The following is a 17,057-nucleotide window of genomic DNA, read 5'->3' as shown; positions in this document are numbered from 1 at the left end:
AATTTTAAAGATTTTACCCTTGAATTAAGAATTTTGAGAATGAAAGATCAATCCAGGAAAAGAAAGAAGCAGATTTCTCTGATAATATATATTACAAAGTTTCTTATTTTCACGTGTGCTATTGATTTATGAAAAAAAAGATTATAACGACGGTTACTTTTTACCGATGAGCGCGGATTTTCCTTGTCGGTGTGCGGTTAGATTATTTGTAAAGCTGATAATTGCTATGTTATTAGATTACCTCCTTTTTCCAACAATGGTATGTTTAGTCCGTTACCTAAGGCTAAGCCAAGTAATTAATGTCATCCGTCTCCTTTCCGAATAAATCATACATGATGCACTAGATTGGGAAGGGAACGAGGACGCGGTCCAACCCCATACATCCAAAGGTCTTTGCTGAATAATGCATGGCCTGCAATCTCCTGGATTTTTTTCGGCTGCACATTTCGCTAGCCGTTCCCTTTTTTTTTTTTTTTTTTTTTCATGCGTTTAGCGAGTCACAACTCCCAGCTGGTTTCAGATTGTGAATGGCTAATAGCCTAAAACTAATTTCAGAGGTCTTCGCCCCTCCTCCATGCTGCCATTCCCTTTTTTTTTTTCCACTGTACTGTCTGTGTGACTACAGCTGGTGCCACCCCAGCAGGCTGCAGGGAGTAAGTGCGTGCATGGGTGGAGGTGGGGGTGATGCGCTTAGGAGGGGCAGGCGAAGGAAGGGTTAAACTAATTGTAGCTGTCACTGAATCCCCGGATGCTGATGTAAGGAGAGAGAGAGAAAGAGAGAGGGAGAGAGCAGCCTGCACATTGCAGAGGAGGTTGCAAAGAGAGATTACTGAAGAAAAAGCCTGTAAAGGAGGGGGGGCCTGGAATACATCAGCAAAAAAACAGCAGCAGCAGCATCAAGATCTGATCTGCATCCAGCAGTACCCAGGGCTGCGTTCCTCCTGATGATGCTGGTACCAGGAGTGTAGCATCCCCTCCACCCTCCCCCTTCCTTTCTGTCCCCACTCCCCCCCTCCCCCTTGGATGCATCAGCAAAGAGGAGCACAGATCAATTTCCCCCTTCTCCCCCCCATTAACTAAAAAAAAAAAAGAAAAAAAAAAAAAAGAAAAAAAAAGGAAAAACCCATAGTAAAAAAAAAAAAAAAAAATTACCAGGAAAAATTAAATACAAGGGGATCCTAGAAGAAGAGAGGCAGGGAAACGGGGAGAAGACAACCACCGCACTGTTTATCTCTCTGCCCCTGTTCTTTTGTTCTAGCCTGGGAGAAAAGGACAGGCCTTGTAAAATAAAGGGGGACAAATTCAGGAACCATGTCCAGTGGAAAGGAGGCAGGGGGAATTCACCCTTACCAGCAGCAGCAACAACATGCCCAATATGTTGGACCCTACCGGCTGGAGAAAACGCTTGGCAAAGGACAGACAGGTGGGCCTTCTATTTCTTCTTATTGCTTGAGACTTGTTTTATTTTCCTTGCAAATGTCAACGGATTGAAACGATTGCATGTGGCATTTCTGTTCTTCACCGTGACAAATATGTCTGAGTCCGACAGAAGGTAGCGGGTTTTTTTTTTTTGTGAGATTTGAAGACGAGCAGAGATGAGAAATAAATCCCTAAGTTGCTGCAAGATGTAGTCATTGTAGGGAAACCTCAGCTGGATAAATCTTGAAAGGGTCTCGGGAGGAATAATCTGTACTAAGTGCCGGGCAGGAGTAAGGGCACGCTAACCCTTAGACTACCCAAAGAAGATCTTCTGATTTTATGTGATTGACTGTGTTATTAGAATAATTCTTGTAGGACTTTCATGTTACTTTTTTGCTTTCTTCTGGTGGGATAGATTCTGGTTGGGGAGGGGGTTCTGTCCTATGATGTAGAGATATCTGTTCAGGGATGTCAAGGTCTTGGATGATGTCCCATGAAGGGTCATGAGGTTTTTTTTTCTAAAATGTGAAGATTCCATCCTGTTCCCGAAGGTTCCGTAGATGTTTTGGGATCGAGAAGGTTTCTGATTGAACGTTCTTGGGTCTTCAGGATGTTTCTTGGGACGGTTATGACATTTATATAATGTTGGTTGGACTTTGGTTGCCATAACCATGTCATGTACACTTTGTATCAAGTGGCCCATCAATGTGATGTGTAGACTAGCCTTGATTTAAAACATTTTCTAATGCAATGTTGGCTGACTTTATTTGGTGAAATGAGATGGAGTGGTTTTATGGTTGGCTTCTGATGCCCTTCAGGACTCTATAGGGTTTATTTGTGTAAATAATTGATTAGTTCCTGTGCTGTATAGCCCTGCATTATATATGGGATTCAGCTCTAGGGATCTGCATTATACAGTGGAGCAGTGCCTTGCTCTAGGGATCTGCGGTATATAGGAGATCCTCTGCAGTACGGACCTTCTTACGTTACAGTTTCTGATGTAATGATCAGATTTGAAAAAAAAAAGAAGAAGCTATCATTGACATATATCGTTCCATGGTTTTAGCCTCCAGCTGTGCTGACATCTCGTATAATTTCCCATCATCAACACATCAGCACCTTCACAAGAACACTCCCCTTTAGCCCAGCAACAAGGTTTCCCTTTACCAAGAGGGTCCAACATTCTCGAGATGCAATAAAACAAGTCCCCTTTCCTCCTTATAAACTCTTGGATGATGATACTTTTTTTGCGTATGTCAAGAAAACATGGAACGGTGATATATTTTCACATGATTAGTGACTGATTAAAAAACTGCTGGTGTCATTGAAATATGTACTGGTTGTGGAAATCACCTTGGGAATACCTCTCGGAGATTGTTACGTGATCTTGCCATGATGGTTATTTTTATGTAGCGTTGTGAAATAAGAGACAGGGTAGATTCTGAGAGACTTAGCTGTATCCAGAAGAAGGGTGGGATGGACGGGTTGGAGGAATGATAGACTTTCCTTTGCTGCAATCCTTTACTCTTGGTATAAAATTTATGGAGAGGCTCAGATCTAGAACTAGAAGTCAGTTAAGGGCTAATATTACAATGGCCTCAGAAGAACGATAAATGGACTAAATAATATGGTCACGAAGATGCCGCAAAGGTGACTCTCCAGCCTTAAATCAAGGGATAACTAGAGGTCATCCTCACCACCATCCATGGACTCTTAGGCCTGCATTAAGAATAGCTCTGCAAAAATACCTTATTTTATACTCTAAGATCACATTATATTCAGAAGTTATCACAACGCCCATCAATATCTATGTTCCAATGTGTTTCCTGGTATATGTGGGTGCACACCTGCAAAATATAAGCATGAGAAAGGCACACTGTACAAATCGCATCATCAGAGCCTGGTAGTAAAGAGCTGAAGGGAAACGAGCAGAGGATTCACCCAGTTACGTGTAAAATCCGCAACGAGGAGAATTCACCCTGGCAATAGCTAGACGTCACCTCCATATCTGCAGGCCATCACGACGTATCGTCATTGCACGTCATGTACAGACCTTGGTATGGCACAGCCGGAGATTAGCACACATTGCATACGCAGATATTCAGGGGAAAGTGTTCCAACTGTAGGATATATTAACCATTTATTACATTCGGGGCATCACACGTAAAGACATTGGGAATTTTTAAAGAAGTAGCTTTCATATGTTGAACTTATAGTCTATTTTATTGCCTAAAATGCATATAGATGACAGCTATGTCCAAGGGGCAGATAACAGGATCACCTGAGATGTAGCCATGTCCTATAGCCTCGTCACTGATTACCGTGCCAAAAATCTTATATAAAATGTTAGCTGTTGGTACTCAGAAGTTAACTGTGTCAAATTCGGGGTCAAGGAGAGTTTTTCATAAATGTCATGGGCAAAGTATTATCTGTTTACCGATCAATTATATCGAACTACTGCTATCCACACGGAGAGCACTCGTACCCAGGTTATTCTATGGGGATGTGCACATGTCCAATTGTTTTCCTCGGACCGAAGAAAACATCGGTGATATGACCATTTTTGATCCGAGTGTTGGATCAAAATCAGCAGTGCAGGTCTATGGGTCTGTGGAAAACATTGAACTGCACTTGGTTTGATTTTCATGGACTGTCAGAACTTTTTTTTTTCTCTCCATGGCCAAGAAAAATTGATCCCTCTCAGGTCAAACTATGATCGGAAAAATCAAACCGTGGAGATAAAATGTTCTTGTGCACCTACCCTACAAGTGAAACTCGTCCCTGACCGAAGTGGGCAGCATTTCGGCATATCTGATGTCCATTCAAGCACTAAAAGCACCATACTGATTAAAGGCATATGAACCCAACGATTTTGACGGGACTGGCCGATCATCTAGGGATCTCCCAACTCTCCCCAAACATATGATAATAGGAGAGAGAAGAATCGAGTTGTTGGAACTTCAACTACCGATTTTTTTTTATTTTTAGTAAAAATGAACTAGACACCTCTCACCCTGTGGAAATCACAGCACTGAGCACTCATGTATGGGGGAGTCAGGAGAGATCGCTTTCTGTCGAATTAATGTTTGGCCAATATTTGGCTCAGTAGTTAACCCTATAGCTTTGCAGCTCTGGGGTCCTGGGTTCAAATCCCACCAAGGACAACATCTGCAAGAGGTTTGTATGTTCTCCCTGTGTTTGCGTGGGTTTCCTCTGGGTTCTCCGGTTTCCTCCCAAACTCCAAAAACATACTGATAGGTAGTTTAGATTGTGAGCCCCAATGGGGAGAGTGATGATGATGTCTGTAAACCACTGTGGAATATGATGGTGCTATATAAGTAAGAGCATAATAATAATCTTGTGTATGGTCAACTTTAGACCCGAGTTGTCCCAGGTAGGGCAGGTAGTCATGGAGCACTCTTGCATCACAGAAAGTTACATGGCACAACATGTAAACTGGTCACTTGTAACTCCCCAACTACAGTGTATGTGAATGTCCAATTTCTCCATTTCCAACTGTAAGTGAGGGGGCACCATATTACCATTGACAGCATAAAAGCAAGAATTGCCCCAGAGCAAGTGTCTGTTTACGACACTAAATCTGATACGTATAGGTGATACCTTCCAGCTAGTTATCCACCTATGCCTTTGTATTTTGGCTGCTTTTAAAGATATTTTCCCACTCATTAGATCTCGGGAATGAGGGTCCCCAAATCCCCTGTGTGAATCTAGAAGTAGCGGGAATAGCCTTTCCGTCAATTCCAAAGAAGTTAATAGACCGGTACATGCGCTCTATTGCTCCATTCACATTGGACTTTGGGACTCCCAGTTTTTTGGATTCGTGCGTGTCCCAGAGGTTGGACCCCAAGTGATCGTACATTCGTTTGATGTCCTCTTTAAGCTTTGATTTCTTATGGCTATAACAGAGTAGTGTGAAACCCATGTTCTATCTCATCAGAGGCCCAGGATGATCACTGAACCTCTGCCTGTGTAGCCCACCAGGTAGGCTGGTAATGTCACTGGGACAGTCTCCTCATTCAGTACCAAGTCAGACTTAGTAGTGCATAAAGTAATTTTGCAAGACTGTGCAGAGAAATGAGGGTGCATACGTTATGGTCAATATAGGGAGCAACAAAGTTAAATGTGGTGTAGACAGGTTAGAAAGATGAAGAATACCATGTAACCAGATGATGGCACCATCAGTGACAGCGTCGTGCACAACGAGTCTGCAGACTGTGTGTTGCCTCCTTTAGGATGACTATTGAGTTGATGATGTTTGGTACATGCATATTTCTACATATGGTGCCATGGATTTATGGGTGATTGTGCATACCTAAACTTTACATTTATTTGCATGTAATGAAGTATATACAGTGGGTACGGAAAGTATTCAGACCCCTTTAAATTTCTCACTCTTTGTTTCATTGCAGCCATTTGGTAAATTCTAAAAAGTTATTTTTTTTATCATTAAAATACACTCTGCACCCCATCTTGACTGAAAAAAAACAGAAATGTAGAAATGTTTGCAATTTTATTAATAAAGAAAAACTGAAATATCACATGGTCATAAGTATTTAGACCCTTTGCTCAGTATTGAGTAGAAGCCCATTTTGAGCTAGTACAGCCATGAGTCTTCTTGGGAATGATGCAACAAGTTTTACACACCTGGATTTAGGAATCCTCTGCCATTCTTCCATGCAGATCCTCTCCAGTTCTGTCAGGTTGTATGGTGAACGTTGGTGGACAGCCATTTTCAGGTCTCTCCAGAGATGCTCAATTGGGTTTAGGTCAAGGCTCTGACTGGGCCAGTCAAGAATGGTCACAGAGTTGCTCTTAAGCCACTCCTTTATTATTTTAGCTGTGTGCTTAGGGTCATTATCTTGTTGGAAGGTGAACCTTCGGCCAAGTCTGAGGTCCAGAGCACTCTGGAAGAGGTTTTCATCCAGGATATCTCTGTACTTGGCCGCATTCATGTTTCCTTCAATTGCAACCAGTCGTCTTTTCCCTGCAGCTGAAAAACACCCCCATAGCATGATGCTGCCACCACCATGTTTCACTGTTGGGATTGTATTGGGCAGGTGATGAGCAGTGCCTGGTTTTCTCCACACATACCACTTAGAATTATCACCAAAAAGTTCTATCTTCATCTCATCAGACCAGAGAATCTTATTTCTCATAGTCTGTGAGTCCTTCATGTGTTTTTCAGCAAACTCTATGCAGGCTTTCATATGTCTTGCACTGAGGAGAGACTTCCGTCGGGCCACTCTGCCATAAAGGCCCGACTGGTGGAGGACTGCAGTGATAGTTGACTTTGTGGAACTTTCTCCAATATCCCTACTGCATCTCTGGAACTCAGCCACAGTGATCTTGGGGTTCTTCTTTACCTCTCTCACCAAGCTCTTCTCCCACGATTGCTCAGTTTGGCTGGACGGCCAGGTCTAGGAAGACTTCTGGTGGTTCCATTTAAGGATTATGGAGGCCACTGTACTGTTAGGAATCTTGAGTAATGCAGAAATTCCTTTGTAACCTTTGCCAGATCTGTGTCTTGCCACAATTCTGTCTCTGAGCTCCTTGGGCAATTCCTTTGAGCTCATGATTCTCATTTGGTGTGACATGCACTGTGAGCTGTGAGGTCTTATATGGACAGCATGTGACTTAAATATGAGTGTCTGAGCAAAGGGTCTGAATACTTATGACCATGTGATATTTCAGTTTTTCTTTTTTAATAAATATGCAAAAATGTCTACATTTCTGTTTTTTTTCAGTCAAGATGGGGTGCAGAGTGTACTTTAATTAGAAAACAAATGAACTTTTTAGAATTTACCAAATGGCTGCAATGAAACAAAGAGTGAAAAATGTAAAGGGGTCTGAATACTTTCTGTACCAACTGTAGCTGCCTCATTTTACTGCTCCTTCCATTAATATGCTGGGAAAATATTGTTACATGGGACCAAAAATAAATGAAGGCCATCTTACAGCAATTATGTATTATATTTCAAGTTTATTGTGTAAGATGCCCGAGCGGGATAGTCGTGGGCGAGCTGCTGTGGCTCTTGCACTCTCTTGTACCCTACAGATAATTCATGTCCCTTTCCCAGTGTGCTGTCAGGTGTGGGGTGCATCACACTCACTTGTGGTCCATAGGCCTCCACTGAATCCAGACCTCTATCTTCAGGAACCGCCGAACACAATCCAGGAGACACCAAGTGCTTTTGAACAGTCAAACTTTTACTAAACGGTTCCCAGTCATTACATTGGAGTATGTGGGATAGGGCACAATAGGTTACAGGCTTTCCCTCAGGAACTAGACATAACTTATTTATTTATTTTACTCACTTATATAGCGCCGTTATTCCACAGCGCTTTACAGACATTATGGGCACTGTCCCCATTGGGGCTCACAATCTAAATTCCCTATCAGTATGTCTTAGAATGTTGGAGGAAACCGGAGAACCCGGAGGAAACCCACACAAACTCAGGGAGAACATACAATCTCTTGCAGATGTTGGTGGAATTTGAAACCAGGACCCCAGCGCTGCAAGGCTGCAGTGCTAACCAATGAGCCAAAGTGCTGCCCCCTAGCACTCGTTCCCAATAAAGCATCTGTTCTCCTGCAGTCTCCACTACCTCTAGGAATCCCTCTCCACCGATGGCAGTGCACCAGATGATCTGAACCAGAAGATCTGTGTCCATCTTCCCCTACAAGCCTGCAGGTGCGATGATCCAGATGGTCTCAGCTCAAATCTTGAGGTCCCGGGCCTGACAAATGGATCCCCATGTAGGAATTGTATGACAATCTACTGCCCCAAGTGATAGGCCCATGTTGGCCCTAGCAGCCCACTGCACTTTTACTCCACAAAGAACTTGCTTAAACCTTCCACTACTCCTAACCACCCATATCCAGGAAATATATCTCTTTTTATTAACACAATTCCCCTCCCATTTGTGTGCTTGTACCTAACATTAGCTATTCCTTATCTGTTCCCTTTTATCTATAAAATACTTATCTTTATACACTATCATGGGGTTTCCACACACATACACATGAAATGCATTACACTGTTCACATTACACATATGCATATGGCAGTTGTCATCAGGGTAGGGAGGGAGTAAGACAGTTCTCATCTTCACAATTTCATAGGGGAACCCATATCTAAAGGAAATCTGTTACTCATCTCATGCTGCCCAAGTACCCGGAGCATGAATCGGAGCCTGGCTGAGCGATTGCTGTTGGGTATGCTCTCCTCTGAGTCGATCCAGAGTTTCAGAGAAATCATAATTTGATGATCTAACGGGGGACCATAGGGAGAGACCTGACTATGCCCGGTACTGGCACCGGCCGGCTTCTCCCAGCTTTACTTCAGTTGATTGACAGGTCCATTCCTCATATGTGCATAAGGAGAGATCAGTCAATGACCTGTAGCGGTGCGGGAAGATACTGGCCGCTGGCGGTGTCGGACTGGTCTTGTGTCTGCCTATGGTCCAAGTCCAAATCTTCAAACTATGTTTTCTCTGAATCGCTCCACGCAACCAGACTTAGACGCACGCTTCCTGCGGTTTGGCCAGCATGAATCGATGGACAGGTTTCCTTTAACATATTTAGCCACGAATTTGACCAGAAGATATATTTGTCCACATTTTTTCATTCTTAAAATTGTAAGTGTCTTTTACCTTTTCCAAGTCGAAACACAATAATTTAGGCCATGCTCACCTGTCATGGCCTCCATTCGGAGCCTCATCGGCCGTTCGGTCACTTTTCACAGTGATATAAGTGGAGCATGCGGAACTTTTCGTATAGTTAGAACAATGGTAACATTCGTAGACCCCATCATAGGTCGCACAATGGATCTAGCACAGCGTCATTGCCTCCATTCTGTACAGAAGTCCGGGTGTAGATGTGAGCAGAGCCGTACAATGTGGGAACTAATCATTTTACATATTAGTCCCGTACTCTGCGCTGTACTATTACATATACAGCTATTATTGCACTTAAGTACTATACATTGATAATGTATGCTATTATTATTCTTTCTATAATAGTCATGCCATTTCACTTACCGGAAACCCACACACTTTCCCATTATAATTATTCATTGGGGATCCCATCAGACTCCCTAGTGAATAATTATTTGGGTCTGGTCTTTGCTAAGCAACTGCTATTATATGTTATGTCTGTTTCATAGCAACATAGGTCACACCATATTGATGGCAAATATGGACCTCCGCACTCTAATGGAGAGTAACCTTTCTCTCGGCAGAGGGATCAAGATGGCCGTCGTTCCCTGGCTCTAGAACGAGGATAGAAATATGTATTAATTATTAATAATACAGGAATTTCCCGGACTTATGATATTCATGACCAATCAGTAACAGATCTGAGGGAGTCCGACAAAAGTTCCAGTATTCGTCTTTTAGGTTAAAAACTTTAGTTCTTTATTACATATTAAAAACTCAATGAGGTATAAAAATTGCCAACATGCAAGTTCCAAAAAATATAGCCATAGAAGCCTACACGTTATGGAGGTTTCTTAGTTGTGGAAAGCCATAACTTAGACCTCTCCAGTATGATGGGTATAATATATGATGTCATGATGACCTAAAGTTTTATACCTAGAAGGCAAATGCTGGAACTTCCCTTTGGATCCAGTATGGAGTATCCACTGGCCGGCTGAGATATGTTCCTCTGCACCATCCGTGAATTGTAATGTTTCATGAACTTTTAAAAAAGTGAGCAGAGAAAATTTGTTTTCCTTGTTTTTGCATGTCCGACACTCGACACCCACCCACTGGGTGTCGGTCTCATATCGATGACCTATTATAAGAATTGTGAGCCTGAAGAACCACTTTAAAGACATATTAATTTTTTTAGAGGGCCTTATGGGTGCTTAAATATGGGGTAGGACTATCCTGGATAAGGTTAGAAAGATCCTGTAATGGATAAAGGTCTATCACAGTAATAAGTCATTGTACCGCCCATGAGGTCCAACATAGACAACCCCACCGGCAAATCACTTTCTGCTAGGGTCTCTCTTTTTTTTGGGGCTTTTTGTTTGACCTGTTTGTGCAAAGGTATAGTACAGTTTCTAAAGCAATAAATAGTGGACATGAACTAGTTTTATAGAGGGCATGAGCCCAACGAACCTCACTTCGAGAGTCCTAAAATATCTACTATTTTTCGTTTTTGCTGCTTCTTTTTATTACAGGGAATTTCTTGATGTCTTGACCATAAGATGTACATTTTGTATGTCACTTTGAATAGCCTAGTGGTAACAGTAGCCTTATAATGTTTCTGTGTTCCCCTCTCATAAACCAGTCTTGCATAAATGATGAAGCAAAAATGCAAAGACAAACCCCTAGGGGCACAGAGTAGAGGCAAATTTAAAGAGTGATGATCTCTGTAGGGTCCACTGACCTTGTCTGGTACCTCGTATCGACTTCTAATATCCTGCTATAAAATGCTTTCCAACATCAATCAGCCTTGTTGAGGATTACTTTATGTGGTATATTTAACCCCTTTGGGACTGGGCGATATTTTCGTTTTTGCGCTTTCGTTTTTTTTTGCTCCCCTTCTACCAAGAGCCATTACTTTTTTTTTATTTTTCCATCAACCTCACTCTACGAGAACTTGTTGATTATTTTTTTTTGCTGGACTAGTTGTAGTTTTCAATGACAACATTTATGCTTTACCAAATAATGTACTGAAAAACAGGAACAAAAAATTCCAGAGACTTGTAAAGTTTTTTTATACCAAAAGTACAGTTTCCTTGAGGAAAAATGGAGAGAGAATAGCATTTTCTGAGAGTAGTATGATTAAAATTGTTATAAACAATGATAGGGAATTTTCTCACTTGATGAAGTTGTGCACATATGGGCACAAATCCAAAAAGCACAAGAACTAAATCCGACCTGATGTGCTGTTGGAAAATCCTCCAAGGGAGTTCGGGCAGTGCGTGATTAGGGTGGCGATACCAGGTGAATGGCTCTCCCGTGTTAGCTGATTTGATGGATAAAAATAGAGCTAAAAATAAAATGAATTAATTATTAAAAGCACAAAACACAACGCGTTTCAGCTGTATCCAGCCTTCTTCAGGTGTATGACCTGTCCAACAGGTTTTTTTTATATATGTATTGTATATACAGTACAGACCAAAAGTTTGGACACACCTTCTCATTTAAAGATTTTTCATGACTATGAAAATTGTACATTCACACTGAAGGCATCAAAACTATGAATTAACACATGTGGAATTATATACTTAACAAAAAAGTGTGAAACAACTGAAAATATGTCTTATATTCTAGGTTCTTCAAAGTAGCCACCTTTTGCTTTGATGACTGCTTTGCACATTCTTGGCATTCTCTTGATGAGCTTCAAGAGGTAGTCACCGGAAATGGTTTTCACTTCACAGGTGTGCCCTGTCAGGTTTAATAAGTGGGATTTCTTGCCTTATAAATGGGGTTGGGACCATCAGTTGTGTTGTGCAGAAGTCAGGTGGATACATAGCTGATAGTCCTACTGAATAGACTGTTAGCTGCTTTTTTCTTTCCATAATACAAATTCTAAGTAAAGAAAAACGAGTGGTCATCATTACTTTAAGAAATGAAGGTCAGTCAGTACGAATAATTGGGAAAACTTTGAAAGTGTCCCCAAGTGCAGTTGCAAAAACCATCAAGCGCTACAAAGAAACTGGCTCACATGAGGACCGCCCCAGGAAAGGAAGACCAAGAGTCACCTCTGCTTCTGAGGATAAGTTTATCTGAGTCACCAGCCTCAGAAATCGCAAGTTAACAGCAGCTCAGATTACAGACCAGGTCAATGCCACACAGAGTTCTAGCAGCAGACACATCTCTTCAACAACTGTTCAGAGGAGACTTTGTGCAGCAGGCCTTCATGGTAAAATAGCTGCTAGGAAACCACTGCTAAGGACAGGTAACAAGCAGAAGAGACTTGTTTGGGCTAAAGAACAAAAGGAATGGACATCAGACCAGTGGAAATCTGTGCTTTGGTCTGATGAGTCCAAATTTGAGATCTTTGGTTCCAACCACTGTGTCTTTGTGCGACGCAGAAAAGGTGAACGGATGGACTCTACATGCCTGGTTCCCACCGTGAAGCATGGAGGAGGAGGTGTGATGGTGTGAGGGTACTTTGCTGGTGACACTGTTGGGGATTTATTCAAAATTGAAGGCATACTGAGCCAGCATGGCTACCACAGCATCTTGCAGCGGCATGCTATTCCATCCAGTTTGCGTTTAGTTGGACCATCATTTATTTTTCAACAGGACAATGACCCCAAACACACCTCCAGGCTGTTTAAGGGCTATTTGACCAAGAAGGAGAGTGATGGGGTGCTACGCCAGATGACCTGGCCTCCACAGTCACCAGACATGAACCCAATCGAGATGGTTTGGGGTGAGCTGGACCGCAGAGTGAAGGCAAAAGGGCCAAGAAGTGCTAAGCATCTCTGGGAACTCTTTCAAGATTGTTGGAAGACCATTTCCGGTGACTACCTCTTGAAATTCATCAAGAGAATGCCAAGAGTGTGCAAAGCAGTCATCAAAGCAAAAGGTGGCTACTTTGAAGAACCTAGAATATAAGACATAGTCATGAAAATACAGAAAAATCTTTAAATGAGAAGTTGTGTCCAAACTTTTGGTCTGTACTGTATATGTAATTAAAAAAAATCATAATTTTGCAAAAAAAAACAAAAAACGTTTGCGTCATCATTTTCTGAGATCCGTGACTTTTTTATTTTTTACATTAATGGACCTGTATGAGGGAATGTTTTTTGCATGGCAAGTTTTTTATGATACAATTTTGGGGTATATTACAATGCTTTGATTGCTTTTATGGCATTTTTGGGGGACCTCAAAAATTCTGGCATTTTGATTTTTTTTAACAGTCTTAACCCTACGGGTTGATTAATTTTCTATTTTCATACATTTGACACTGTCATCACCCCATGTGTATGAAGTGGGCTCAGCTCCTGAGCCTGCTCTGTACACCCACAACTGACATATACAAGTACGTACTATGTCAGGAAGTGTTTGGAAGGGGTTAAACCTGAAGGGACCCTAAGATTATCTTCACATATTGCTTTTTTATGCTTTTTTTCTGCAGCCAGAACATGATCTCTTGGGAGTAAAAAAAAGCAGCAGACAAAACTCAAGTTTTGCTGCTTTTCTTGCTGCATTTTTGCTGTAGTTTTTTTTTGGTGCGTTTTTCAGAATACAAAAGTTCAGATTTGTTTCCACCATACAAGCATGAACAATACAAGGTATTAGGCCACAAAAGCAAGACATATGTGACACCATAAAACATTTTATGTAAAAACAGAAGGGGGGAGTTGAATTGGTCAGGCATTGTTTACTTAACACATTGGTGGGGCATTGAGTTGGTCAGGCACTGCTCACTTTCACACATTGGTAGAGAATTGAGTTGGTCAGGCACTGTTCACTTTCAAATATTGGTAGGCCATTGAGTTGGTCAGGCACTGCTCACTTTCACACATTGATAGGGCATTGAGTTGGTCAGGCATTGTTCACTTTCAAATATTGGTAGGCCATTGAGTTGGTCAGGCACTGCTCACTTTCACACATTGATAGGGCATTGAGTTGGTCAGGCATTGTTCACTTTCAAATATTGGTAGGGCATTGAGTTGGTCAGGCACTGTTCACTTTAAAATATTGGTAGGGCATTGAGTTGGTCAGGCACTGTTCACTTTTAAACATCGGTGGGCCATTGAGTTGGTCAGGCACTGTTCACTTTCAAACATTGGTAGGGCATTGAGTTGGTCAGGCACTGTTCACTTCCAAACATTGGTAGGGCATTGAGTTGGTCAGGCACTGTTCACTTTCACACATTGGTAGGGCATTGAGTTGGTCAGGCACTGTTCACTTCCACACATTGGTAGGGCATTGAGTTGGTCAGGCACTGTTCACTTTCACACATTGGTAGGGCATTGAGTTGGTCACGCACTGTTCACCTTCACACATTGGTAGGACATTGAGTTGGTCAGGCATTGCTTACTCTTACATATCACTAATTTAATTAAACTGTACTAATACTAACAGCCATGCTCCTGTGAGGGTGACATCCTTTCCATATCTACATTGATGCCCACTCTACAAATAGATGTCCGGTTTGCCTAATAAAAGACAGTTTTCTTCCTTTTGGAGAAGATCTAATTTGCTTTTTTTTCCCATGAGGCATTGCCTGTTAGTCTTCATGCATCACCTAGATCTTTTTAATGAGAAACAGCACCTCTTAGATCTATGACCGCTGCAAACACTATCCTATATGATCTGGCATTTCTGATTACGTTCAAGAAAAGCTTCATTTGAGCTCAGATCACAGGGATTGATTTTTCTGTTAAGGGGGAAATTATTGATTTACTCGTCTAGATACATTTATTTATGCTAAAATCTGTATTATAAAAATAAAATCAATATGGCAGTAAGAGAGAAAAATATTTCATATATGCAATTTATTCAACTTCAACTCAATAGTAATACAGCCTTAAAGGGAATGTGTCACCTAGTTTTTGCAATCTAATCTAATGTAGGCACAGAGATCCTGATTCCAGTGATGGGTCACTTACTGGGCTGCTTGGTGTAGTTTTGATAAAATCACTGTTTTATTACCAAGTGATTATCACTAGAGGACTAGTAAACCTGCTACCAGGTAGTCCAACTCCACCCCCACCACTGATTGGCAGCCCATGGACAGTGTACACAGAAAGCTGCCAATCAGTTGTGTGGGCGGGGTTATACAGAACTCAGCATTCAGAGTACTGCTAGATCTAAAGCAGGGAAAACAGTGATTTTATGAAAACTGCGGCAAGCAGCACTGTAAGTGATATATCACCAGAATCAGGGTCGCTATCTCTACGTCATGCTGTTCTCAAATGGGGTAGAAAAAACCTGGTGATAGATTCCCTATAAATACTTATCTTATTAATTTTTCTCCATTCTTCCCCTGTCATTTCTCTGCTACGTTTTGCTTGGAAAGCTGTGTGAAGATGTGTGGCATTCTTACTTTCTGATAGTTGACTCATAGATGACTTATGTTGGGTATAGACTGTGCTAGTGAATTGTGAGCATTTCCACTATGTGCAGGCATGAGATGCTTTAAGGCACAGGCGGACTCAATAAAGCCCCCGACCTGCTTACCGTCCACCACAGTCATGATATACTTTACATTTGAGGACGTCACACTTGCAATTTTTTTTTGTAACGCTCTGTACGTAAATGAGTTGTCTGTAAAGTAGTTAATGCTAAAATAGCAAAATAAGGAATACTTGTCTGTTGAAGCCCTTGCACTCATGTTTCGCTTCTAAACTGCTCTCCTCTAGTGTTTAGATACAGGGCTGTCCTGCCGACAACACATGACCACTGGAGCGAGCCAATCACTAGCCCCGGCATAAACACTGAGGCTTGTGATTGGATCAACCACTCACATGTTCCTGAGCTTCTTCAGGTTTAAGGACCTCTGGCATTGAGTTACTGCCTGTATGATTAGTCCACCCCTTCTTTAAAGACATTCAATGCGAATCATACCACCATATACAGATAGGATGAAATTCCAAAATTCTGGCAAACCAGGGAACAATACATTTTAGGATTATCATATGTGTATTGGCCATAAGCACTGTCCTGACGACAGAGGAAATTACTATAAAATAGATACCAACAACTTTCTTGCTCTCACCCCAAGCTCTTTACATGGGGTTTATGGTATGTGATAGGGTGGGGTGGCACGACCATTTTCTCTCCATCCGAGAAAAATGGTCCAGTTATGCTGATCAGACTTTGATTAGAGATTGATCAGAGTGGGATCCGTTTTTCTCAGAGGTGGAAAGAAAAATAAAGTTTCTCCACCTTCTTCATTATTTCAGTCTGTGAACATCGGACTACACTCGGGTATCATCCACGTTTGGTCCGATGATTTCCACCGACCCATAGACTTGCATTGCCGATTTTGTTCCGACGTCCTCGGACAACTCGGAAAAAATCGTACATGTGTACAACCCCATAAAATTTCATGATAACCATGGCTAACACTCTTCCAATATACAGTTATATGAAAAAATTTGGGCACCCCTATTAATCTTAAGCTTAATGTTTTATAAAAATTAGTGTTTTTGCAACAGCTATTTCAGTTTGATATATGTAATAACTGTTGGACACAGTAATGTTTCCGCCTTGAAATGAGGTTTATTGTACTAACAGAAAATGTGCAATCTGCATTCAAACAAAATTTGACAGCTGCATAAGTATGGGCACCCTTATCATTTTCTTGTTTTAAATACTCCTACCTACGTTTTACTGACTTACTAAAGTCCTTTTTTTGGTTTTGTAACCTCATTGAGCTTTGAACTTCATAGCCAGGTGTATGCAATCATGAGAAAAGCTACTTAAAGTGGCCACTTGCAAGTTGTTCTCCTGTTTGAATCTCCTCTGAAGAGTGGCATCATGGGCTCCTCAAAACGACTGTCAAATGATCTGAAAACAAAGATTATTCAACATAGTTGTTCAGGGGAAGGATACAAAAAACTGTCTCAGAGATTTAACCTGTCAGTTTCCACTGTGAGGAGCATAGTAAGGAAATGGAAGAACACAGGGACAGTTCTTGTTAAG

At 41.5% G+C, this 17,057-nt stretch overlaps 1 protein-coding gene across 4 annotated transcripts in view; it reads left to right on the top strand.

Moving 5' to 3' along the window:
- Positions 1-579: 579 nt before the first annotated feature.
- The window catches only part of BRSK1 (BR serine/threonine kinase 1), a 386,555-nt gene continuing 370,077 nt past the window's right edge, over positions 580-17,057 (top strand). For 2 of the 4 annotated variants that reach the window (XM_073656348.1, XM_073656347.1), the window contains exon 1: positions 582-1,423. In XM_073656348.1, the coding sequence (XP_073512449.1) occupies positions 1,312-1,423 (112 nt within the window). In that variant the 5' untranslated portion in view covers positions 582-1,311. Of the gene's footprint in view, positions 1,424-17,057 lie in introns of all 4 variants that reach the window. The other 2 variants (XM_073656345.1, XM_073656344.1) reach the window with 2 other exon arrangements.

The sequence above is a fragment of the Phyllobates terribilis genome, unplaced genomic scaffold, assembly GCF_046119375.1.
Source record: "Phyllobates terribilis strain yellow unplaced genomic scaffold, ASM4611937v1 Scaffold_12__6_contigs__length_324123572, whole genome shotgun sequence".
Classification (NCBI taxonomy): Eukaryota; Metazoa; Chordata; class Amphibia; order Anura; family Dendrobatidae; genus Phyllobates; species Phyllobates terribilis.
The sequence above is the reverse complement of the archived record's forward strand: the minus strand, read 5'-3'. Positions and strand labels throughout refer to the sequence as shown.